At 34.9% G+C, this 25,015-nt stretch overlaps 1 protein-coding gene across 1 annotated transcript; it reads right to left on the minus strand.

Annotated features, from left to right (window-relative positions):
* Positions 1 to 1,575: 1,575 nt before the first annotated feature.
* On the minus strand, positions 1,576 to 23,791 carry LOC115928516. The gene is made up of 10 exons (XM_030995796.1): positions 23,567 to 23,791; positions 22,705 to 22,872; positions 17,075 to 17,242; positions 16,225 to 16,392; positions 15,361 to 15,528; positions 12,180 to 12,277; positions 11,543 to 11,682; positions 11,031 to 11,164; positions 4,522 to 4,650; positions 1,576 to 1,602 (listed from the first exon to the last, which is right to left on the minus strand). The coding sequence occupies exons 1-10, from the start codon at positions 23,654 to 23,656 to the stop codon at positions 1,576 to 1,578; spliced, it is 1,290 nt and encodes a 429-aa protein (XP_030851656.1). The 5' UTR covers positions 23,657 to 23,791.
* Positions 23,792 to 25,015: the final 1,224 nt, after the last annotated feature.

Raw genomic sequence — 25,015 nt, forward strand, 5'->3', positions numbered from 1 at the left:
AACATCAATTTAATGAATTATGATACTGATCGTAGTGTTAAAGATTTTGTAGATTTCATGTACTCATTTGGATTATTTTCTCTCATCACTAAACCTACCCGTATTACTGAAATTAGTGCAACATTGATTGACACTATTTTCACAAACTGCATTCAAAATGAGTTTAGCTCGGGTATAATATGTTCAGATATTTCAGATCATATGCCTATATTTTGTGTTAAAAATGGCTCTGTGGTAACTTCTGTCAAGAGAGATGGACAAGTTATGAGGCGGTCAATAAATGATGAAAGAATCTCAAGGTTCAAGCAACACTTAGCTGAAATTAATTGGCAGGCTCTGCCTTCACTGGAAGGCGTCAATGAGTCATATGAACATTTCCTACAAATATTTCTGGAATTATATAATTTATGTTTCCCATTAATTGAAGTATCGATAAAAAGTAAATGTAAAAAGCCATGGGTAACTCGTGGTTTATTGAAAACAATAAATCATAAACATAAGCTTTATGGTAGTTATGTCAAGAGACCAACAGCTGTGAATAAAAAGAAATATATCGATTATAAGAATGTCTTGGTTAATACTCTTCGTATAGCCAAGCAAAAATATTACAATGATTTGTTCCACAGTGTTAAAGGTGATATTAGGAAAACTTGGTCTCATATCAATGAATTGTTAGGTCGGTCAACTAGGCATTCACTCCCTCAAGAGATGGATTTTAATGGAGTAATTCTTTCTTCTGCCAAGGATAAGGCTGAAAGTTTTAATAAATATTTCATTGGATTACCCATGAAAATCAGTGCAGACATTCCTCAAGTACCACAATCTTTTCAAGATTATATGAAACAGTGTGATGATAATGCGTCAATGTTTCTAAAACCAACTTCAAAATCTGAGATCATCGATATTGTGTTGTCTTTGAAACCATCTAAATCTAGTGGTTCTGATGATATTTCACCTAGAATTATAAAGGAGTGCATTCACCTTTTTATTGATCCCTTGTGTAAAATCATGAATATGTCTTTATCTCAGGGAGTTGTTCCTGATAAACTCAAGGTAGCTAAAGTAGTACCAGTGTATAAAAAATCTGACCGTAAAAACGTCATTAATTACAGGCCAATAGCATTGTTACCAATCTTTTCTAAAATTCTTGAGAAAATAATTTATAAACGCTTAAATGAGTTTCTATCTAAAAAGAATATCTTGATTCCTCAGCAGTGTGGTTTCCGTAAGCACTTCTCCACACAAATGGGTGTGTTTAATTTATTAAGTAATATCATAAAAGCTATTGATGGAGACAAGTATTGTTTGGGGATATTCTTAGATCTATCTAAGGCGTTTGATACTATTGACCATGGCATCCTCCTTAGGAAACTTGAGCATTATGGAATACGTGGTGTAGCATTGTCTTGGTTCCAAAGCTATTTGTTTGACAGGACACAATTTGTTGTGGTGAATGGTACTAATTCTCAACTTGCTTCTATTAAATATGGTGTACCTCAGGGTTCTGTTCTTGGTCCCCTGTTGTTTCTGATCTATATAAATGATATAATACACTCATCAACATTATTCTCATACTCACTTTTTGCTGATGATACCAGCTTGCTGTTGGCTGATAAGAAGGCTGAAGATTTATTACTAATTGCGAATCAAGAGATTCAGAAACTGTATGCATGGTATTGTTGTAATAAGTTATTGTTGAATGTTCAAAAGACCAAATGTGTTATTTTTCGCTCCAAGGGTAAAAAGCTTCCAGATGGCATTACTTTTCTTAATGTTGGAGGCCATGATGTTGCGCTTAGTGAAAATGTTCAGTTCTTAGGGCTAACCATGGATGAGCATTTATCTTGGAGAAATCATTTAGATGCTGTATGCACAAAGTTGTCCCGTAGTGTAGGTGTCATTTTTAGATTAAAATTTATTTTACCTGAAAGAGTGCTGATAACATTATATAATAGTATTATTCTTCCTTATTTGACATATTGTAATGTTGCTTGGGGAAACACCTTTAAGTCATATCTTGATAAGTTGAGAGTATGGCAGAAGAAAGCAATACGGCTTATTACTAATTCTTATTATAGACATCCAAGTTCTCCATTGTTCCTTCGACTAAGAACGTTACCACTAAGTGGACTTGTGTCGTTCAATTGCATATTGTTTATGTTTAATCTTAAGTCTATGCCTCATGAATGTACGTTAAAAGATTTATTCCGTCAGAACTCCCAAATTCATAATTATAATACACGTCAAAGGTGTCTTATTCGACAGCCTTTTGCAAGAACAAATGTCACTCTGACCTCTTTCCATATCTCTTGCATTAAAGAATGGAACAGTCTGCCTGATGATATAAAAAATAGTACAACTCTTTCTAGGTTTAGAAGTTTATCTAAAACGTACCTGCTTGAAAGACTGACATAGTTTTTATTCGCATCTTAGTAATTTCTCATTCTGAAATGCTTTTTGACCACTAAGGACCTACTCGTCGGTGTGTTTGCTGTGTATGGTGATGTGCGTGTGTGGTGTCTGTGCGTGTGTGTGTGTGTGAGAGTATTTGTATGTTCTATATTCTGTAGATTAGTATTTTCATCCATTGTATAATCATACGTAACATTCTTTTTACTGTAAATGTATGTATTTTGTTATAGGGCCCCGCTCACAAGCTTAGCTTCTAAAGGGGTCCTAAAACCGTTCAGTTTATGATGTAATCAAGTTAGAATATGTTGATTGATGTACTATTACCAGTCTCTTTTTTATGTAACAGATTATATCATGCTTTGTATGGTTTTTGAATAAAATGAACTGAACTGAACTGAACTGTCACTGACAGTAGGCCTACTGTAAAATGAATGTGTACATATTATTCATGCGAAGTTCCATGGCTGAAATGCCTGAAACCCCCACATTTTCTTCTCTGTTAATATGTTCATCCGGGGTTCTCGAGACCGTAGCCATAGACTTTGGCTCAATTGAACTACAGCGACTTCCCGAAGGGATGTCAGTCTTTTTCTTTACTTTTTTCTTTTTCCCCCGCAAGGAGCTCTTAGGCTCATTAGGCGGGATGAGTGTTCCAGTGTCGGCCAAGTCCACCGACAAGTGAGGCGGAAAATCAGCTGTGTCTATAGACATTGTTCGTGAACTCACGACTTACTTACTAACCAAATTTTCCAGAATCGCTCTAAAACGATAGTAGGCCTAGACAGCGTCTAACCTGTTCAAAACGTCGTAACAATGTTTTTTAAGTCATCTTTGTTTACAATATATAATGAAGATTTTCGATGAAAATTGCAGTATAATTTCCGCAATGAAAAGTTACTTTCCATTAGCCTTAGCTGCGAAGAACGACTATATGTACGCATGTGGTAAGAGCGAGATCTCTTATGTAGTCTCTTCAACGAGACATACAAAGTAAAATAGCATTGGGATATCAGAATATAATGCCTGCATGTGATATGAACATTTGAAACATATTGCCCCAAGTTGCAGGTCAGGGCGGTATTGTTCTTACAAGGGTAATTATTCCCATTAAATTATGGCAATAAATACAATAATTATAATAATAAGAAGAAAAAATGATTACTACTACTTGTAAAAATAATGATAATCTTTAAATGTATTATCATTACTAGAATTCATGATTTTGATGATGATGATGATCAGGATCATTATTATCATTATTAATATTAATATTAATATTAATATTAATATTATAATTAGTATTATTATTATCATCACCATCATACTTCTTATGATCATTATTATTATTATTACATTTATCATCATCATCATCATCATTATGACTGTTATTATTACCTTCATCATCATAATTATTACCTGTTTCATGCATAATCTATGTAATCACTATTAAATTTTGATTGATAACATGATGATTTCAAGTGTCACACTGACTCATTCACGACAATTGAAAACATCATGTGTTTTGTCTTAATTATTTTGCCTTAATTGTTTAAGAAGGTCGAGTTTAGGGAAAGGTGAAACAAATTTGTTCACACTTTTTATGTTAGTGTGGAAGAGTTTCTTAGAAGAAAAAAATTCCCTAAAAAAAGACAGTTCTTCAAATGCCTTCATTTTCTAAATATGACAAATATTTTGTTGTGGACCACACTTTCCTGCCAATTGTTTGTGTAGTCCGATATACAAATTACTGTGTCCAGTACATGTGACTTTTAGCAAGACTGGGCAAAATTATCATTTTGAGAACTCCAAAACCTCACTTATGTTGGTGTGCTACATGATCGACCTTTCCAATCGCTTTCACATTGTTTTTTTCGCGATGCAATCGTGTAACTAGTCAGATCCCTGTTTTATAAAACTTGATATCAATCACAAATGCTAAATAAAAATTTCTATGAAAAATTTGCTCTCAACTGATGAAATGCCCCAATTTCAGTAGCTTATAACAGTTATTGTAACTTGTTATCGATAACAAGGTTTATGAAAAAGGGCCCAGGACTCAACTTCATTGTTAACTCCTGAAGGTGCTACTGGTGCAAATGCATACCTTACTGCAGTGTTAGGACCTGGATTGGTTTCAACGTCACCAGATCTCATCAAGAGGATCAGGAGCAGATAGAGAAGGCAGAATCCATCCATGGTGTAACAGATGTCCTTCTCACTCGACAGAAATGTAGTCCTCTGGAAAATGGTGATATGACACAAGTGACAATACCTGAAACAATATTAAAAAATATCTGCATTATCATGTACATAAAACATATGGAATAAAGATCCTTGGGAGTTTCAATTTCACTGTATCTACATGTATAACAGCATAATGTTTGGGGGACTTGCAACGCTATAAAGTTCTTTGCCCCCACCTCCTGAACCCTGCCCTTGCGGGGAATGGCTAGGACCAGCCAAGAAGAAATGCTGTATTTGGGCAGAGAAGATTATTCTGTGATTCTTTGTAGTTGTTAATCTTTCACAACTTCGACCATACCGTCACTTTTTGATTGGTCCGTATAGTTGAAAGTATAATGACGTATATAATTCTGTAATGTTGTACAATAGTGCCAGAAAGAAAGACCAAGGAAACCTCAAAACCATTGTCAAACAAGCAGCCAATATAATAGATAGACCAATGGATTTTGATGAGGTTTGTAGAAACAGAGCAGTGTGTACCCCTCAGAGGGGGGGGGGGGGGGGGGGGGGTGATTGTCTAAGGGTGTAATTCTCAGGGGGGATAACTATCCTTGGGGGTAATCGTCTACAGCGTTATTTCTCGGGGGCTAATTGTCCTCGGGGGGTTATAGTCCTTGGGGGTAGTTTTCCAGGGGGTAATCTTCTGGGGGTGATTGTCCAGGGGGTAATTCACAAATTGTCCTAGAAGTAAAACCTGTTAAAAAATGTGTTAAAGCCACACTGTCCTACTGGTAGCTACTTGCTCCCTCTATATAGAAAACTTCCCCAATCGGTGCCTGTTGGTCCCCCATGATCCTCTTTTTCTTATGTTGATTGAGAGCTGAGTTAATGAGATAGCCACCTGTCAGTCACTCCAGTAAAGCATAGAGAGTCAATGCTAATGCGTGACCTCTAGTGCTGCATTACATGTTAATAGGCAGCATTTGCACACATGAATAGTAACTCTAATACACAAATACACACAATCATGCCGATGCGGCTGATCGGCAAGTTTGACAGTAGACTTACAATTTGAATTTTTATAGTATTCTTTCTAACATCGGCAAGTTAAAAAATTGTATTTTACTGCTATTTAGGTGTCATCAATTTTCACTAAAGTACTGATTTTGAGTGAAATCAGCTGAGTTTTGTACAGAGTGGTGTTTGAAATGTTGAGAATCAATAGCACAGCTTTTAATACACAGGCAGGATAGGAATGCAGCTATGTGTGCTGTCAGTGACCTCGCTGTGTGGTCTAATCCCTTCAGACTGAACTAGTGCAGCCGGCCTTTAAAGTAAAGGTAGGTGATACAACGTGTATACTCAGATGTTCTGTGTCCAGAGGTTGTGTGCAGACAGTTGATTTAAATCGGTCGGTAATTTGAAGGAAAAACTGTGCGCGAGCTAGTAATGGCGTTATCACAGTTTTTCTTCATAATCATTTTGCCTTCGGCGTAGACTAGAAGGGATGAGATTTAGATGACGTCATGCGCAGCGAGAGTTAAAATACGGCTTGCAAGATTTTCAACATGGATGTCGATTTTGACCCATAATTTCCTAAAAAGGGACCATTAAACAGATTATTTTAGTCAAGTAGGTAAGTGGAACCGATGTATTATAGCCTAGGCCTAATTTAATTACAATATAATATAAATTGGATATGCACGAGGTAAAATGAAATTGGGGGGAATTTTCGGGTCATAAAAATATGGCCATAAATGGCCATGGTGTTTGAAAGTGAATACGATTGCGTATAGTCGGCTTCCGTCTCTAAAGAGAGAGCCGACCCTACCCAAATAAGAGGCTTAACGAATGAAAGAGACAGCAAATTCGGTCTAGATCTATCATCTAGTCTAGATATTTTAAGAATTATGTTATAAAATACTAGATCTAAAGTAGAAATAATTATCAGGGTTGGTATTATATATTGCATGCATTTCGTTAAATCGAAAGACAAAAGTGGTGGCTTCATGTTTGTAGTGTCCGACACCCAACCCTTGCCCAATCCATACGCATTAGCAGTTTAGTATTAACCACAACAGTATAGCAATCTGACTATGTGTTGCTGGTGTGCATCATTCACACAAGTTACAACTATCACCGTGACTCAGTATCAACAAAGTCAAGCCCAAGGAACATGGGTATTTGAAATAGATTAGATAGACTAACCTTGTTTCATTTCAGTCTGATCAAGTTTACAAAGACAGCATGTCGTCGACAGACTTAAATCTAAATCTGCTGCAACTGAAGAAAGATAAATTTAGTCAGATCAATCATTGAATCGAACTCAGAAGCAAGGTGGCGTGGCAGTACGTGCAAATTTCTGGAAGAAAAATGGCGAATGAACTCAAGTGGCCGACGTGCGACCGAATGAAGGGGAATCCCCGGCGCGCGGCTGTGCGCGTGCGTGTTTTTTGTCTTCTAGTCATTTCAGCAAGATTATCTTCTACGTTCGCGCGGACAGTCTTCATATCTCTTGTTTGTATTTTGGGCGTTCAGTCAAATTTGACTTATGCTTAAGTTTAATCAGTCGGGTAGTCGAGTCGTCAAAGTTCCTAGCTTGGAAACTCCTGAAAACGCCTGAGCTTCACCTGTCCACTCCTGGGTATGTATACACAATTTTAAAAAATTGTGAGGTCGCAGTGTACAAACTTTAATCTGATATAAAAGAGGAAAAAACAATCCTGATGAGTGATATTTTTTCCTCATTTTTAAGCACAACCTAATCATGAAAGGCCAACAAGAGCTTTAATAAGAAACATAATAATATCAAATTTAAATGCGAGCGAGCGAAGATCAGCTAGAGAGCGAGTTTAAAAAATTATATATTGCTCTTATAGGGTTAGAGATGAAAGAAGAATAACGCTCATTTATAAGATAATGCCACTGACTGCATCTGTGTCTCTTTTTTCGTTCTCTCTCTCTCTCTTCCTTTCTCTTTCACTATCTTTCACTCTAATCCCTCTCCCTCGTTCTCTTCCTCTCTATCTTCTCGGTCTCTATAATGATCTATATTGACCACCTCTCGCTTTCTCTCTCTCTCTCTTTTCCTTTCTCTTTCACTATCTTTAACTCTAGTCCCTCTCCCTCGTCCTCTTCTTATCTATCTTCTCGGTCTCTTATAGTCATCTCTCTTACCCTCTCCCTTTCTCTTTCACTATCTTTCACTCTAACCCCTCTCTTTCGTCCTCTTCCTATCTATCTTCTCGGTCTCTCTCTCTCTTACCCTCCTCTCGCTTCCTCTCTCTCTCTCTCTCTCTCTCTTAGTCTTCCCTGTCTCTCCCAGATTTCAAATCAGACAAAAAGATCAGAGATTCAGAAGGTATATTTAAATCTTCCTTTTTTATTCAATTTAGAATCATGATTGCTTATGACATGCACATCAATAAGCCATTTCTGTCATGTAACCAAATTTATGCATATACCTTACCTGTTTATACAAATAAATGTATTTCAATAGTCAGGATTCGAATTGCTTACATTAGTTGTTGCTAAATAGGACACACATTATGGCTCGCCCAGTTGTGTAAATATAACAAAATATTGAGTGTCACATGACACCATTTCAGCTAAAAGAATACTTGCTAACAAATACATAGATATCATCAAACTACAACTAGCACATCATATTCCTTTGTCTCCTTTATAAAACACATTGTTGAAATATCTAAGGCACTGCAAACTTTATTTCAGTAATTCATGATCATCCGAGGTACATAGAAAGACCTAGCTGTTTAGAACATCCTTTTGCATGACATAATTCAGAATAAACTCACAGATCTGAGCAATTTGCATTGTCTATTATGAAAATCAGAGTGGATTATAAAAATGACATCACTTAATCAGGAGAGGATGCATGGTGATCAAAAGGCAAGGTAACGGAATGCTCATAAGAGTATACCTATGTTTGTATCTTATAAGGCACTCAAGGATGCAAACTTACTCCAATATAAAACTTATTTACAATTAAGGCAAGTATGGCAAACACAAACAAGTTAAAAATATACATCTATCATACCATAAAATAATCATAATGATGCGAAGAAAAGCCTAGAATATGAATCGTAAAAATAATTGAAATCCAATACTGAATACAATATTACAATAAACATGTGTCGTACAATAATAGCATATTTACATGTACACTGGAATGATGTAACGAAAATCCTGGAAAAAATTTCCTCAAATGGATTTATTATATAGTACTGGTGAATGTAGTTAAACATGTACAAACAATAATCCATGTCAAATTAAATATACCACTGATATCTCAGGCATGTTAGATTGACAAAAGAGACATGTATCTGAAAATTATAGCAGGACATTTACATATACACTGGAATGATGTAAAGAAAATCCTGGAAAATATTTTTTCAAGCAGATTTTTAAATCTAGAACTGGATGTAGCTCTAAATATATAAACAATAATCCACATCAGACAAAATGTTACACCGATAACTCAGGCCTATACCCCAACCAGACAAAGTTAGTTTTCAACTAACCTATTGAATTATATGAAGTTTGTTGACATGATAACTAGAGCCGGCAAACTTTCAGTGTAAATTATTAACTTTATATGGGGATTGTATTGGGAATAGTGCATCAAACAATTTTTTCAAATTTAGTACTCCGCCCTTCCTATAATTTGTGTGCCAGCGTTGGTAAAAGAAAAATTATATCCTGACAAAAATTCAATATTTCAGGATAATCTGATTATTTTCGCATGTTTTAATACCCCGTCACATAATACATAATTTACAATCTTTGATAACTTTAAGTTTGCTAATGCGTGCTTTTGCATGATTTTTGTGTTGTTGCAGTTGGAAAAAAAGTATGAAATTACAAAAGTTTGTGTTCGCTTGTTCAACTCATTACACATTCAACAATTGATGAGAAATCATTGAAAGGGACAGCAAATATTTGCTGAGATATCATTTTCTGATGTAGGAATTCTAAATTCTGATATTGCATGCGCTCTTTGAAATCACCACCTGGTCAACAGTTGCAGATTAGGGCATAACTATGTTGGCGGCTTTGAGCATGGGGTCAAAGGAGAGCGGCTTGATTCCACTCCTTCTATATCACCTCCCTGCTTTAACTCATAACTTCTACACAGGCATTATGCATGATCATAGCCGAGTAAAAAATGAAGCCTTGTTCAGATTTTTTTCAAAAACGTTTTCCACACAACATGACCCTCTCTGCATAAAACAAGTACACAATGGGATCTCGATGCAACTCTGGGGTTAAAGGTAATACAAAGTTTTGGTATGGGGTCATGAATTTTGTTCAAATGAACATATTGGAAGCATATACGATCCTACAATATTCAGTGATCGTCGTCGAGGTCGAAATCGACTCTAAAGTTACGAAATTGTAAATAATAAACATGTTATGTTGAATAGCTCCCTCTCAAGGTCAAGATATTAATTAAGCTATAAAACAATGTTTATTGACTAAAATCGATCGATTAGCTATTCTCGTTCAATATATATACACCACAACTACACACTCAGAGATTTTCATGGTCGCAGCTACCATTGTACGGCCGTAGGAGCTATTTGAAATTTATCAAAATTTACCGGGAGCACCGGTAAATCACTATATATAATAATAATAATAATAATAATAATATCCTAATAGTCCACTCCAAATTTTATTAAACCGAAACGGAAATTCTTTTTGCCCAATTTGATCGTGAGCCCGGCAGCCACTGAGCAGCGCCAGATCGACGTTGCTCTATCCCTTATTGTTGAACGCCAAACAAGGTAGCAACAACTCCCATCTTTTCAATTTTTCTTGAAAGCAGAAGTGTTTTAGGGGCTAACACTTCTGGTGTTTTTAATACATCCACAGGGGCATCTAAATATATCAAAATTGTAAAGAATCAGTATCCACCCATTTTTCAAAATTTCCCAAAACTTTGTAATACCTTTAATAAGTATACATTCACAAAACATATCCTGTTTTCGCATCACTTTCTACATACGGTAGGCCTACTCCTTTCACAAGTTTTCAAACATTGTGACAATATTATGATCTCTTTCTTGTAAAATGTATACACTAACACCTTGGACTGTACTCATCCAAGGTGAAAAAGAAGAAAACAGCTTTATTATAAATATTCAAACATTTACAAACATCCGCCGAAAATTATCCCTTTAACCCCAAATTTGTTGATATCAGTCCAGGGCTTGAAACCAGCAGGTGGACGCCTAAATCTAGGTCCGGACCCCCAGAATTTGGAAACTTTTACTTAGGCTCATGCATACAGACTGTAAAAAGTTAAATCTGAACCTCTTTCCCCCAAAATAGTTAGTGTAGCCCTGAATCATACATACAAAAAGTCAAGATGAAGTGTTACCAGTGGGTGGGACACTGTCTTACACTCTTACTCTACCGATACCATAGCAACCAGATTTCATACTTTGATTGCTTCTCTGGAATTTCAGGATCATCCTGTGGAACTCTTGACTCAGTACAAGGAGGTTGCCTCTTGCAGGGCCTGCTCCGACTGCTGCTACCTTCTCTGTATGTCTGAGAGAATTGATATACAGTATCTGACATATTGCCAACATAAAAGTTTTGATATCGACCAGTATTGCTTGTACTTGGAGATGGGAGAAAAGCTGGCTGAATGCGATACCCGACTGGAGGGAACCTGGCCTACTTGAAGAATTTTTTCTTTTACATATAAATGGTCGATAATTGGAAGCTGAATGGAATCCTGTAGTGGAGCAATCCTGACTAGGCTGAAGTCAGCAAGATCCTGACCACTCTACAATCATTGGTTGAATGGTGCATCTGAAAGTGCCATCTCGACATGGCAGGTTGATGATATCCAGAGACTGGAGTTATGCAACAGAGCAGAGCTGGATGTCATGGGAGTTGCCTGAGTCAGCCTAACCATCTGAGTCATTTGAGTTGCCTGAGTTGGCCGAGAAATACGAGTCATTTGAGCTGCCAAAGTCGGTCGAGTTGTCTGAGTCATTTGAGTTGCCTGAGTTGGTAGAGTCATCCGAGTCACTTGAGCAGTCTAAGTCCGAGCTGTAGAGGAAACAGATTTCTTTTTGTTATTATCTGAATGAAAGATGAGAAATAAAATATCAACTACTATTGGTATTACTGAAAGTACCTGTCTCAAGAAACATTTTGATCAGTGAATGAAGAAAAAGAAAAAAATAGAAGAGACTACAGTGTAACAAAAATATCAAGAACACACAATCAAAAATAAAGTACAGACACTTAAAAAAATGGAAAAAATCTACAAATTTAAGGTTGAAAGCACTTACGTACAGTACGGAATTTGTTCAATAAAGCGTTACTGAATATTTAGTTTTGTCAAGCAAGAATCTTAAATTGTTTAAGGTACACATGCAGTACCACTTTATCACATGCTCCCTACTGGGGTTTATATCATTTCTTAGTATTACATTAGAGGCTTTTTTATTGTTTCTGTATTGCACCACCCTTGAAAAGACTACCGGTATATGCTGTTATCAGAATTTTTATTTTCTAATCACTTATAGGCCTACTGTACGAACCTTTGCAAACATGGGAGGGTTTTGAGAAATAAGTTCAAGTCAACTTGAGCAACTCCATTGAACCTGAAGTTTCCCTTCCTGATCTGAGGAAAGCAACCCTGTAACATATAAAAGCAACATTGCTTGTAAACCTTGTATTAGTTACAAGTAAGTGGATCTATTTCATTCTGGCATATAATCTATTTTCTTGGGAATATACACCCAAGAGCTACAGTAACATCCCATTAACTAAAGGAGTTTCGAGAAGTTAAAAAAAAGCTAGAATAAGAGAAATTTCGCACAAGAGATTTTCAACATTTCAAAAATAAATGGATCCATGAAAACCTGTAATATTAATAATAGTGGTAGTTTTACTGTAGTAGTACTGGTAGTAGTATCCACTATCACTTTCTATAAGCAGTAGTAATTGAAATATGGTATCGACATCAGATTAAAAGAAACCCCCCCAAAAATACCTGCTAGACAAATCTTTATACTTTCTCATACTATTAGAGGATCAGAGAACAACAATAGAGAACAGGAGAGCATTACTTTTATAATTCGACTCTAAAAGGGCTTGGGTGGTTGGAAGCTGCCTTCTTTCCTGTTAGCAATATGTTTGAGCATAATATATTTCCAAGATCTGTCCTGACTTAATAGCCTAGAGTCTACAGCATCTTTGATACTAAATTTATAGATTTTAAACATTGATTACTGTGCAGTGTCAAGAATGATTGCTCTGTAGGGCCATGCATTATGGTTCAAGGCATGCCCACATAGAAGATTTTTTATGTTGGGGGTCGGGGCAAAATGCAATGAATTATTGCAAATTTATTGCATTATCTTTGTTTTTTTGTTTTTGTGGGGGCGTCGACGTACCCTAGCACCCGATGCATACAGTCATGATTCATTGGCTAAGCAATACATTTTTGGAATCCTTATGACCAGACGAGTAATTTGATATGTGATTTCATAAGGTTCACTGTGTTGGTGAATTTGACCACCTGTCAAAAGTGTGTTGACCTTTCAACGTTTTTGACCATAGCGCCCTCATTTAAGGTCGAAGGTATAGGAAACTATACATTTTTGGAATCCTCATGACCAGACGAGTAATTTTATATGCATATTGACACGATTGGAACTATTTGAATTTTTATCCCTGTGTGACCTTTGTTGACCCCTCACGAAAATGCCCGGGATTTTCAAGGGGGCAGCCCAAGTCAAAATTGTTCGGTATTCATCAGGGAACACAAAAACACTTTCAAACCTTTGTTCCCAGAGATTGGTCACGGGACCTACAGGCTGGTCTCCTACTAATACCCATACATATACATTTGCTATTAATGTATTAAAGGTATTCAGAACCCTGGGTTCCATGTGCACAAGTCCCCTAAGTCAGGAGGTTTGTTGCTATGGTCCAGTTTGTTAGATTCAAGCCTTTATCAAAATTGGCTCTTAAAATACTTTATGACATATTTTCTTCTATCGGTCAAACTTGGAAAAGGCTGGATATTGATTATTGATTTAACCCTACGCGACTACTCCGAAACCGCGGCAGATATAAAATTTTCCTTTCATGACTTTTTTCTTTCAAGTCTTACGCATCTTTTAAAACAATTTTTTCGAAAATCGGACGCATAGTTACGGAGTCACGTGACATTTTGTTGTTGCATGTCAGCCCGAAAATCGCTAATTTTTGTGATTTGTGTACAAAACATATGGAAATGTCATTTTTCCTAAAAAGAGATAAAACATTGGTTATTTAGTCTTGTTTAAAGTTTGGGTGTTTGTTTTGGGGTCAAAATAGTTGAATTGTAGTTATAAATGAAATAAAACAACAAAAACAATAAAATACACAAGTTGAAAAAACAATGAAATACAAAAGAAATTATTAAAACATGAGATAACATAAGGAATAACCTGGCTTTTCTAATTTTTTATGTTGTATTATTATTCCAAACGGTCTAACTAATATATGTAGTGAAAAAGAATGCTCAAATATCAATAATGTATGATTTATGGGCAAAAATGTGAATTTTATGACCTTATTTGGATAAATTACCATAAATATGTAAATAAGTAAATTTTTCAAAAAATTTAAAATACCATAGTATTCTATACACTTCAGTTGACATGTATGCAAATTTTCGCGGCGATCGGCCGTGAAACGGCCGAGATCTTAAGGGGGGGTCAAATTGACCCCCCCCCCCCAGTAAAAACCTGGTCTGAAATAGCCCAGTTAAAATAGGGTTAAACTAGATGGACCTTCGACCGCGTGCAGTCGAAAATGATGCCTCCGCCATGGAACAATTTTGCAAACCAAAACAGAAGCGAGCTAATTTTGCATACATAATGAGCCATGTTACCTTTGACATTTGACCTCGTGACCCCAAAATCTAATCAGTTCATTGGCTTTGCAAGATAAATACATGACCCAATTTTGGCGGGAATCCATCAATGGATTCTTGAGATAACGCGATCAGGAGCTATTTTTGAATACATAAGCCCTGTGACCATTGACTTTGGATCTCATGACCCTAAAATCTAATCAGTTCATTGGCTCTGCAAGATACATACATTACCAAAGTTTGGCAGGAATTCATCAATGGTTCTTGAGTAATGTGATCACGAGCTATTTCTGCATACATAATGAGCCCTGTGACATTTGACATTTGACCGCGTGACACCAAAATCTAATCAGTTCATTGGCTCTGCACGATAAATACATGACCCAAGTTTGGCCCGTATCCATCAATGGGTTCTTGAGATAACGCGATCACAAGCTATTTTTGAATGCATAATGAGCTCTGTGACCTTTGACCTTGGATCTCGTGACCCTAAAATATAATCATTTCATTGGCTCTGCAGGATAAATACATGACCCAATTTTGGCGGGAATCCATCAATTGGTTCTGGAGATAACGCGATAATATGAGATAACCCGAAAACATAATGCCTCTAGCTACATTGTAGCGGAGGCATAACAAATGTAAATCTTATACACACTTGAATTTCAACTGAATCAGCTTACATGTAGTTTGCTTTCATTTCATGTTTCATTTCTATTCCAATTTACCAAGTGAATGGCCTTTAAAAAAGGGTGATTGGGAAAGAAAACATATATATCTGTGTACCATATGACTATTACTGCTGTCTTGTTGATCAATGACCCTCCATGACATTTACATTAGGACACACATACTTGTATGGATGATGCCTTTGCTTTCAATGTTGAGCAGAACTCCTCGTTGAGATCCATTAGATCCAGTTTCAGGTCAGTCAGGTTTGGCATACAGCACATTGCTTCTGCAAGGTGATGTGATGAGGCTGGTGTGGAACACTGGATATCCTCAAGCTTGAGAGTCTGGATCTGCATTGTTTGTGAAGATAGTTAAGCAGAACGTATATACATGCATACATTATATTTACTAATTTCTGACTGTATTCTTACATTTCACACAAATTACATTACCGGTAGTTAAAAAGTTGTATTTACAATAACTTTCTCAAGAAAACTGATTGAATAGATTTTGTTTTCAAATTCAATTCTTGTCTATTCAGAAAAAGAACAAAATAAAGTTTCCACGGAGAAAATGATTTAGTAAAAATTGATTTTTCTTAAATTCTATATGTATTCTTTATAGGGCTTCCAACCTGTTTGCATTGATAAGTCCCCATCCTACTAACACTGAAATTAATAATACCAGGAATACATTTAATATTAATGTATTAAAGTTATTCATAACTCTTAATTTCATGTGCACAAGAATCCTAAGTCAGGAGGTTTGGTGCTATGGTGCAGTTCGGAAAATTCAAGCCTTTATTAAAAATTGGCTCTTTACAATCTTTATTACATATTTTTCATATCAATCAAACTTGGAAAAAAGTTGGATATTAATTATTGATCAAAACAATGTTAATCTTCTACACAATTAAAATTCAACTAAATCTTCACATGCTTAGTTTTAAATTCGATTCAACTCAATTTATTTGGCATGAAAAGAAAATTCTGCTCTTCTTTCTATCAATGACCCTATCCGTGAAATTTACATCAGGACACACATACCTGCATGGATGATGCCTTTGCTTTCAATGTAGAGCAGAACTCCTCATTTGGATCCATTCCAACCAGTATCAGGTCAGTCAGGTTTGGCATGGAACACATTGCTTCTGCAAGGTGATGTGATGAGGCTAGTGTGGGACACAGGATACCATCAAGCTCGAGAGTCTGGACCTGTATTGTTTGTGAATAGAGTCAAGCAGTTTACCTATACACGCATATATTAAATTAAATATTTTATCATCGTCTTCTTACTTTTAACAGAAATTCTATTTTTTACATAGTTATATTCATAATAAAATACATGACAAAACTGATTGAATACATTTTGTTTTCAAATTCAAATTTGCCTATTACAAATAAAAAACACACACACGTTTCGCTGGAGAGGATGATTAGTAAGAGTGATTTTTAAAATAATACTATATGTGTTCTTTATAGGGCTTCCAAACGGTTTGCATTGAAAAGTTCTCATCATAATTACACTGAAAATTAGTAATACCCAGAAATATGCATTTGCTATTATTGTATTAAAGGGATTCTTTACTCTTGATATCATGTGCACAAGCATCCTAAGTCAGGAGGTTTGCTGATATGGTTCAGTTTGGCCAATTCAAGCCTTTATCAAAATTTGCTCTTAAAATACTTAATGAAATATTTTTTCCTATCAGCCAAACTTTTAAAAGGTTGGATATTAATTATTGACTAAGACAGTATTAATCTCCTACACACTTAAAATTCAACTGAATCTCCACTTGCATAGTTTTGAATTCAATTGAATTAAATTTATTTGGCGTGAAAAGAAAATTCTGCTCTTTCTTTCTATCAATGAACTTCTCCATTAGGACACACATACCTGTATGGATGATGCTTTTGCTTTCAATGTGGAGTAGAACTCCCCCTTTGGCTCTATTCCATGCAGTGTCAGGTCAGTCAGGTTTGGCATAGAATTAAGTGCTTCTGCAAGGTGATGTGATGAGGCTTGTGTGGGACACTGGATATAATGAAGCTCGAGAGTCTGGACCTGCATTATTTGTCAATATAGTTAATAATTTTACCTGAAGATGTTTTTTTAATTGGATGAGAGATTTATCATATGAAATATTTTTTCTTCAGGAAACCCATAGTACAAGAAAATCTCAACAGATGTGGTCTAATGAGTGGGGATATAAGATTTACTTTTGTCATGGAAAGTCTAACAGCGCGAGAGTATGTATTTTGTTTAAACCTAACTGTGGTATCACAGTTCATTCCGTGCATAGAGATGAAGACGGTCGCATTTTGGTATCAATTGTTTCCATGAAAATATGAAGTTTACTCTTGCAAATATATACGGTCCGAATAAAGATGGAAGTAAACTTTTTGAAGGTTTGCATGTACTTTTTAAATCAGTTTGGTGAAAAACCCTATATTCTTGGAGGTGATAGGATCACTGTCCAAGATCCTCACGTCGACCGCTATCCCGACAACCATCAGTATCATCCGAATTCTTTCACACATATAGAAACCTTGAAAGAGGATTTTGATTTAGTAGATATCTGGCCTTTTATGAATCAATGTAAACTTCAATACACTTGGCCTTCAAATACTTTCCAAAGTAGAATCTATTATTTTCTGATTTCAAATAATTTTAAGAATTCTATTGTTCGTACAGATATACATTATGGTTACAGAAGTGACCATTCTGCAATTAGTTTATCAATTGAACAATCAGTCCCTAGAAGGGGTCCAGGATTCTGGAAGCTAAATACTTCTTTATTATTGTCACTGCCTAATAGGAGTGAGATACACAAAATTAATAGCTCTGTTATTGAGGAAATATAAATATGGAAGTGAACAAATTATGGAAATATCTGAAGTTAAAAGTAAAAGAAAAATGTATTTCATTGTCCTCTTCACAAAAAAGGAAAGGAAACTGAGAGTAGATGTTTTGTTAAAAGATATTGAGAAGCTCCAAGAAGTTTTGGTAGCAAATCAAGATGATGACATGTTGAAAGAAAATTTGATTTGTAAAGAGGCAGAGTTACAAAAGATACATGAAGAATATGTTCGCAGAATAATGGTCCGTACAAGAGCAACTTGGATACCAGAGGGAGAAAAGAATTCATGTTATTTTCTGAACGTAGAAAAGAGGAGTTTTGATAAGAAATATATACAACAGTTGGTAAAAGGTGATGTCATTATAACGGAGCCATCTGATATATTGACTGAAGAAAAACAATTTTATGAAAACCTGTATACTGGTACTTCAAATAATATTGATTATGTTATCTCGAGAGCACATTGACAAATCTGAATATACCTTGTATCAATAATGATTTAGCTTTGCTTTGTAAAGGATCTGTTTTACAGAAAGAATGTTACGATGCAATTATGCCAATGTCTCGTGATAAAACAACAGACTCTGATGGCTTACCTGTTAATATTTATAAGATATTTTGGGAAAATATAAAAACATTGCTTTGTGAATTTTTGCTTTAATATTCGCTATAAAAATGGAGAACTGTGTCCTTCAATGAAACGGGGGATAATAACTTTTTTACCCCCCAAAAAATAAAGATAACTGCCATCTGAAGAACTGGCGTCCAATATCACTTTTAAATACAGATTATAAGATTTTAGCGAAGATTTTAGCAACCAGACTTCAAAAGGTTCTCCCTTTTATTATTCATGAGGACTGGATTTTTTAAAGTTAGATATATAGGTGAAAATATTCGGTTGTTTATAGACTCAATTGATTTTGGCAAAAAATATTCAATAGGGGGTATAGTTTGCTCGATTGATTTTGAGAAAGCTTTTGATACGATAGAATGGAATTTTTTAGTATGTTTAACCAAATTTGGATTTGGATGTATTTTCAAATCCAAGATTAAAATGATGTATAGCGATATTGAAAGTTGTGTCATAAACAATGGATACTCGTCATCAGTTTTTACTTTACAAAGGGGGGATGTTCTCTTTCTACCTACTTGTTATTAATTGGAGCTGAAATTCTAGGTATCATATTTAGACAGAGTACTCAGATAGAAGGTATTAAATTTAAAGGCAATGAAGTGAGGATAAGTCAATACGCAGATGATACACTTATTTATCTTGCAGCCACGGAACTTAATCTCTGGAATTGCTTCAATATTTTATCGGTGTACTCAAATATTTCTGGTTTGAAAATCAATGTTAATATGAGTAAAATTGTGAGATTGGGAAAGTTTACAGGTATGTTATGTAATCATTTGACTGTCGAATGGGTTGATAATGTTATCAATTACTTAGGTATAAACATTCCAGTTGATTTTTTATCAGATATCTATTCAATCAATTTTGAGGCTAAGATAAAAGAAGCTAAAACACTTTTAAAGGTATGAAACTGTCAAAACTTGACCCTACTTGGGAAAACTACAGTAATTAAATCACTAGGTATACCCACATTTGTTTATTTATTTAGTAATTTGCCAGATCCACCAGATAGTTTTTTTGTCACAATGCAAAGGATGTGCTTTAATTTTTTATGGAGTGGAAAAACAGATAGGATCAAAAGACATATTATGTTTAATACATATGGAGATGGGGGGTTGCAAATGACCCATCTTACGAGCTTTTGTAGTGCACTCAAAGTTGCATGGGTAAAGAGAGTTTTGGATAAACAACACAAGAGTATTTGGAAAACTTTATTTCAATGCCAAATGAAACATTATGGTGAAGAAATTGTTTTTAGTTGTAACTTTCAGGCGGGAGATATACATTCCTTTTCAATAAATCAATTCTGGTTAAATGTCTTAATGGCATGGTCTTCTTATAAGTACTACAATCCGGTTAAATTCAAGGATATTGTGTCACAACTTTTATGGAATAACTCTGCCATCAAAGTAGACGGTAGAATTTTATTTTATAGAAAATGGTATGATTCAGGAGTTAAATATGTTCACGATATATTGAAAGAAAATGGTAGCTTTAAAACATTTTCTGAAATTCAACATGATTTTCAACTGAATTTAACTCAATTTATGAATTATAGTGCTATTGTTTATGCAATCAGGTCAACTTGGAAGAAAGTTTTTACCCAAAGAATTTGTAATCCTAGCCTTGAAGATAACAAACTTAGTACATTTTTGTCAAAAAAGAAATCTTCTAAATTTTGTTATTTGTTATATATGGAAAAAAAATTCATTGAATTTGGAAAAGACAAACCAATTGAGAAAATGGGAAGATGATTTTAATTGAAGTCTAGAGAATTTAATGCAATGTCAAGACCGTTTTCTTAAAGTATTCAAGACAACTTTAGATACAAAAATTTGAACATTCCAATTTAAATTCATTCACCAGAAATTTGCTACCAACGAATTTCTTTTTCATATTGGTATAAAGACCTCACCAAATGTAATTTTTGCCAAAAGGATAACCAGAATTTGATGCATTTGTTTTTCTCCTGCCTAATTGTAGCTAAATTTTGGACCTATGTTTACAAGTGGTTATGTGAGTTAAAAGTAATTACTTTACCACTTTCTCAACTAGATATCTGTTTTGGCATACACCCAGGAGACATTTTTGTAAACACAGTTATATTTTACAGTAAATACTTTAAATAAATACAAAGAAACAAATATTTTGACAAAACGTTGATTTTCAGTCAGTTTCAGGCAGATATGCTTTACCTTGGGAAAATTGAACAAATCATTGCTTTACGTAAAGGGAAACTACATGTTCATCTTAAAAAATGGAAACCCTTAGTGTAATTTAAAAGGTCTTACTCATTTTCATTTGCCTTCATCCATTTATGTTCACACTTATGATTCTGACTAATGTACTATTATACGATTGAAGTTATTAATTTGTAAAATGCCTATGAATGTATGTTTTATTATATACCTCACTTAAGAAATCCAGCCATCTGATTGGTCGAATTGCATTCATAAACTTCAACTGTTCCTGTAAAATTCTCGGTAACCATGCATAAAACATTTCAATATTTTTAATAACCATGGTTATTAAAAACAGTTGGTCAGCCTCCATGGTTACCCCATAGGTTTACATGTTAAAAAATGGTTTGAGCGATGGAGGATGCCGTATGTGTGCGAAGGATTGGTCGGTAATTTCAATACAATTGAATCTCGATCGATCTTACCGACAATTTTATCTTGCATTGTTGACATGAAGACGAAAATAAACTTCCAAAAACAAAAAAACAACATCTGCCGATAGATCTTGATCTAAGTTCGTGCCAATATGCATTGCAAAAGTAAAAGAAGAGTCCGTATATGGAGCTTTTGCGAAGCATTCATCACACGCGAAGCCGGTTTCAATCCATTTTAATGTATATATTGGAGAAAACTGCCAAGCATGTTAACGGCGGGCCATAGCCGAGTGGTCTAAGCATTGGTTTTCGATACACCTCTTGTTGTACGCAAGGGTTCGAATCCCGTCTTCGACAAATTGATAAATATTTTTAATTTTTCATTTTTTAGTCTATTTTTTTTTGGCATATAAAAGTATTAATGACTGCTTTAATATTCGAGAAATAGTTGTTTTCATACGCTCTCGGGAAGGTTACAATTGGGCTATTCCCCTCGGCAAGCCTCGGGGAATAGCACAATTCTAACCTTCCCTTGAGCGTAATAAAACAACTATTTCTCTCAAAGCAGTCATTAATACTATATTATTCCTTGTTAACATGAAGGAGCAATAAAAGTTTTAAATATTAAAAAAAAAATTGTTCACCTATACATCCATATATTGAATTAAATATTTTCTCATTGTCTTCTTACTTTCCCAGAGATGCCAACCTTCATCAACAACAACAAATATTCTTAAGAGCAAAAAACAGTATGTTTGAAAAAATCCCTCACCTTAACAAAACGGCAGTACCACGTAACATTGTTTTTTTTGTTTTTTGTTACCGACTCTGTCGGCAGCAAGCCAGGTCCGTGATAAAAAAAACCCACGCGGGAAGGAATGCAAGGTGCAGTTGAAGGCGCTGATTTGTGCTTGTGAACTTGTGACAAATAATATTAACAATGTCGTTTTAGAAGAATGTGTATTAGATCATTAATGTCAATTAAAAACCGTAGAGGACATAGGATAGAATCTTGAGGTACACTGGTACACCGTGTGTAATAGAAGAAAAATTGGAGGAATTATTATTATAAACTACATATTGAGATGACAGACAGATTTAAGTGTTGTTCTAGTTTCCGAGTGGTGAGTCAACACACTGATTACTGAGCTGGGAGACATTGCCAGGCATAAATCGAAACTTTACAAAAATGTTTATAAAAAATTACTTTAAAAAAAAATTAAAAACATAAAAAAAACGTAACAAAAGATACAAAAAACGTACTTCTGTATTCATAGCAAAAATTAAAATTCAACTGAATCTCCACATGCTTAGTTTTAAATTCAATTCAACTCAATTTATTTGGCATGAAAAGAAAATTCTGCTCTTTCTTTCTATCGATGAACCTATCCGTGAAATTTACATCAGGACACACATACCTGCATGGATGATGCCTTTGCTTTCAATGTTGAGCAGAACTCCTCATTGAGATCCATTAGCTCCAGTTTCAGGTCAGTCAGGTTTGGCATAGAACACAGTGCTTCTCCTACGTGATGTGATGAGGTTGATGTGGAACTCTTGAGACGAAAAAGGTTGAGAGTCTGGACCTGTATTGTTTGTGAATAGAGTCAAGCAGTTTACCTATACATGCATATATCAAATTAAATATTTTATGATCGTCTTCTTACTTTTAACAGAAATTCTATGTTTTACATAGTTATATTCACAATAAAATACACGACAAAACTGATTGAATACATTTTGTTTTCAAATTCAAATTTGCCTATTACAAATAAAGAACACACACACGTTGCTCTTGAGAGGATGATTAGTAAGGGTGATTTTTAAAATAATGCTATATGTATTCTTTATAGGGCTTCCAAACGGTTTGCATTGATAAGTTCTCATCCTAATAACACTGAAAATTAATAATACCCAGAAATATGCATTTGCTATTAATGTATTAAAGGTATTCTTTACTCTTGATATCATGTGCACAAGAATCCTAAGTCAGGTTTGCTGATATGGTTCAGTTTTGTAAATTAAGCCTTTATCAAAATTTTCTCTTAAAATACTTAATGAAATATTTTTTCCTATCAGCCAAACTTTTAAAAGGTTGGATATTAATTATTGATTAAGACAATATTAATCTCCTGCACACTTAAAATTCAACTGAATCTCTACATGCATAGTTTTGAATTCAATTCAAATCAATTCAAATAATTTGGCATGAAAAGAAAATTCTGCATTTTCTTTCTATCAATGACCCTCTCCCTGAAATTTGAATTAGGACACACATACCTGTATGGATGATGCCTTTGCTTTCAATGTTGTGCAGAACTCCCCATTGAGATACAATAGATCCAGTTTCAGGTCAGTCAGGTTTGGCATAGAACATAGTGCTTCTACTAGGTGATGTGATGAGGCTGATGTGGGACACAGGATATCACCAAGCTCGAGAGTCTGGATCTGCCATTTTTTGTGAATAGAGTTAAGCAGTTTACCTACACATGCATATATTTAATTAAATATTTCTCATCGTCTTCTTCCTTTTAACAGAAATTATATTTTATTACATAGTTGGATCTGCCTAGTTTGTCAATATAGTTAAGTAACTCATCTTAAATTTCTCATTGCATTATTTTATATATCACCAACTACATGTATATGCATAATAAAGCTGTATTAATATTCATATTCATAACAAAAACAATTGAATAATATTATTTCTTTTTCATTCAATTAATTCTTGTCTGTCAAAAAAATGATTATCAAAAGGATTATTTTAGTGGTCTTCTTCTTCTCAAGTCCATGTGCCACAAAGTTCACTCTTGTTTAGATTGTCCCAATCCAGCGTTGGATGCAATGCAATTGTTCATAAAAGTGGCCAGGACATACATAGAACTGCTCAAAGAAATCACTGGCCTGTTTGAGATGCCGAAGTAATGAGATGGCTAATGTTTGCATCATGGTTCTATGTGTACCATGCAGGTCAATGGATATATATACAGTTTACGTAACAATTTTACTCAAATGGCAGCTCCCAGGTGTAATGTATACACCCACAGTGATTTTAAGGGTGGTCTGTAATTCATTAATGTAAATGATTATTCAAATATAATCTCTGCATGAATCAAGTATTAGCGATAGAGTTATAATTATGTTGAAATGTTATTGATTACTGTTAATGAATAGTTGAGTACCATGCAAAAATATATTAATCTAAATATAAAACATAATTTTCTACGCCGCATGGAGTAAATATGTACAGAACAATAGATTGTAACTAATCATTTGGAATAAACTGTTCCTGTATTTGGACAATATAATTATTTGATGTGATTGTTTAGAATCTACTACACACTGCTGAATTGTATACTTTTCCCCTTACCTTAAGCATCTATAGAGCTTCACATAATTTATCACCCCAAGGGCATCCTTCAGGAGGGGAGGAGGGGGGGGGGGGGGTAGGGGGCGATCAGTTTCTTCCAAACTTCCTTAAATCCTATAGCACCTGTAAACCTCCAAGCCTTATCCCACACACTGCCGTCCGGTGTTATATAACCAGTTGAATACATTTATTTATTTGACGTTCATACAGATTGAAATACATGTACCTCCAATTTGAGATCCAACAAAATTAAGTCCTAGTTTAATATGTAAACTAACCCATGTTTTTACATCATTTTTACATCATTTTAATATTGATCAAAACCATACCCCACAATTTTTTAAGTCGGGGGCACGGCC

Source organism: Strongylocentrotus purpuratus, unplaced genomic scaffold, assembly GCF_000002235.5.
Source record: "Strongylocentrotus purpuratus isolate Spur 01 unplaced genomic scaffold, Spur_5.0 spur5_scaffold_3, whole genome shotgun sequence".
Classification (NCBI taxonomy): domain Eukaryota; kingdom Metazoa; phylum Echinodermata; class Echinoidea; order Camarodonta; family Strongylocentrotidae; genus Strongylocentrotus; species Strongylocentrotus purpuratus.

What these genes read in the sequence shown, in the direction of transcription:
- LOC115928516 (XM_030995796.1), bottom strand. Translation starts at nt 23,656, where the DNA reads ATGCCAAACCTGACTGACCTGAAACTGGATCTATTGTATCTCAATGGG. An exon ending in CAAAGGCATCATCCATACAG is followed by an intron (nt 22,873 to 23,566) that starts GTATGTGTGTCC and finishes CAAACAATACAG; the next exon opens with GTCCAGACTCTCAACCTTTT. An exon ending in CAAAGGCATCATCCATGCAG is followed by an intron (nt 15,529 to 16,224) that starts GTATGTGTGTCC and finishes CAAACAATGCAG; the next exon opens with ATCCAGACTCTCAAGCTTGA.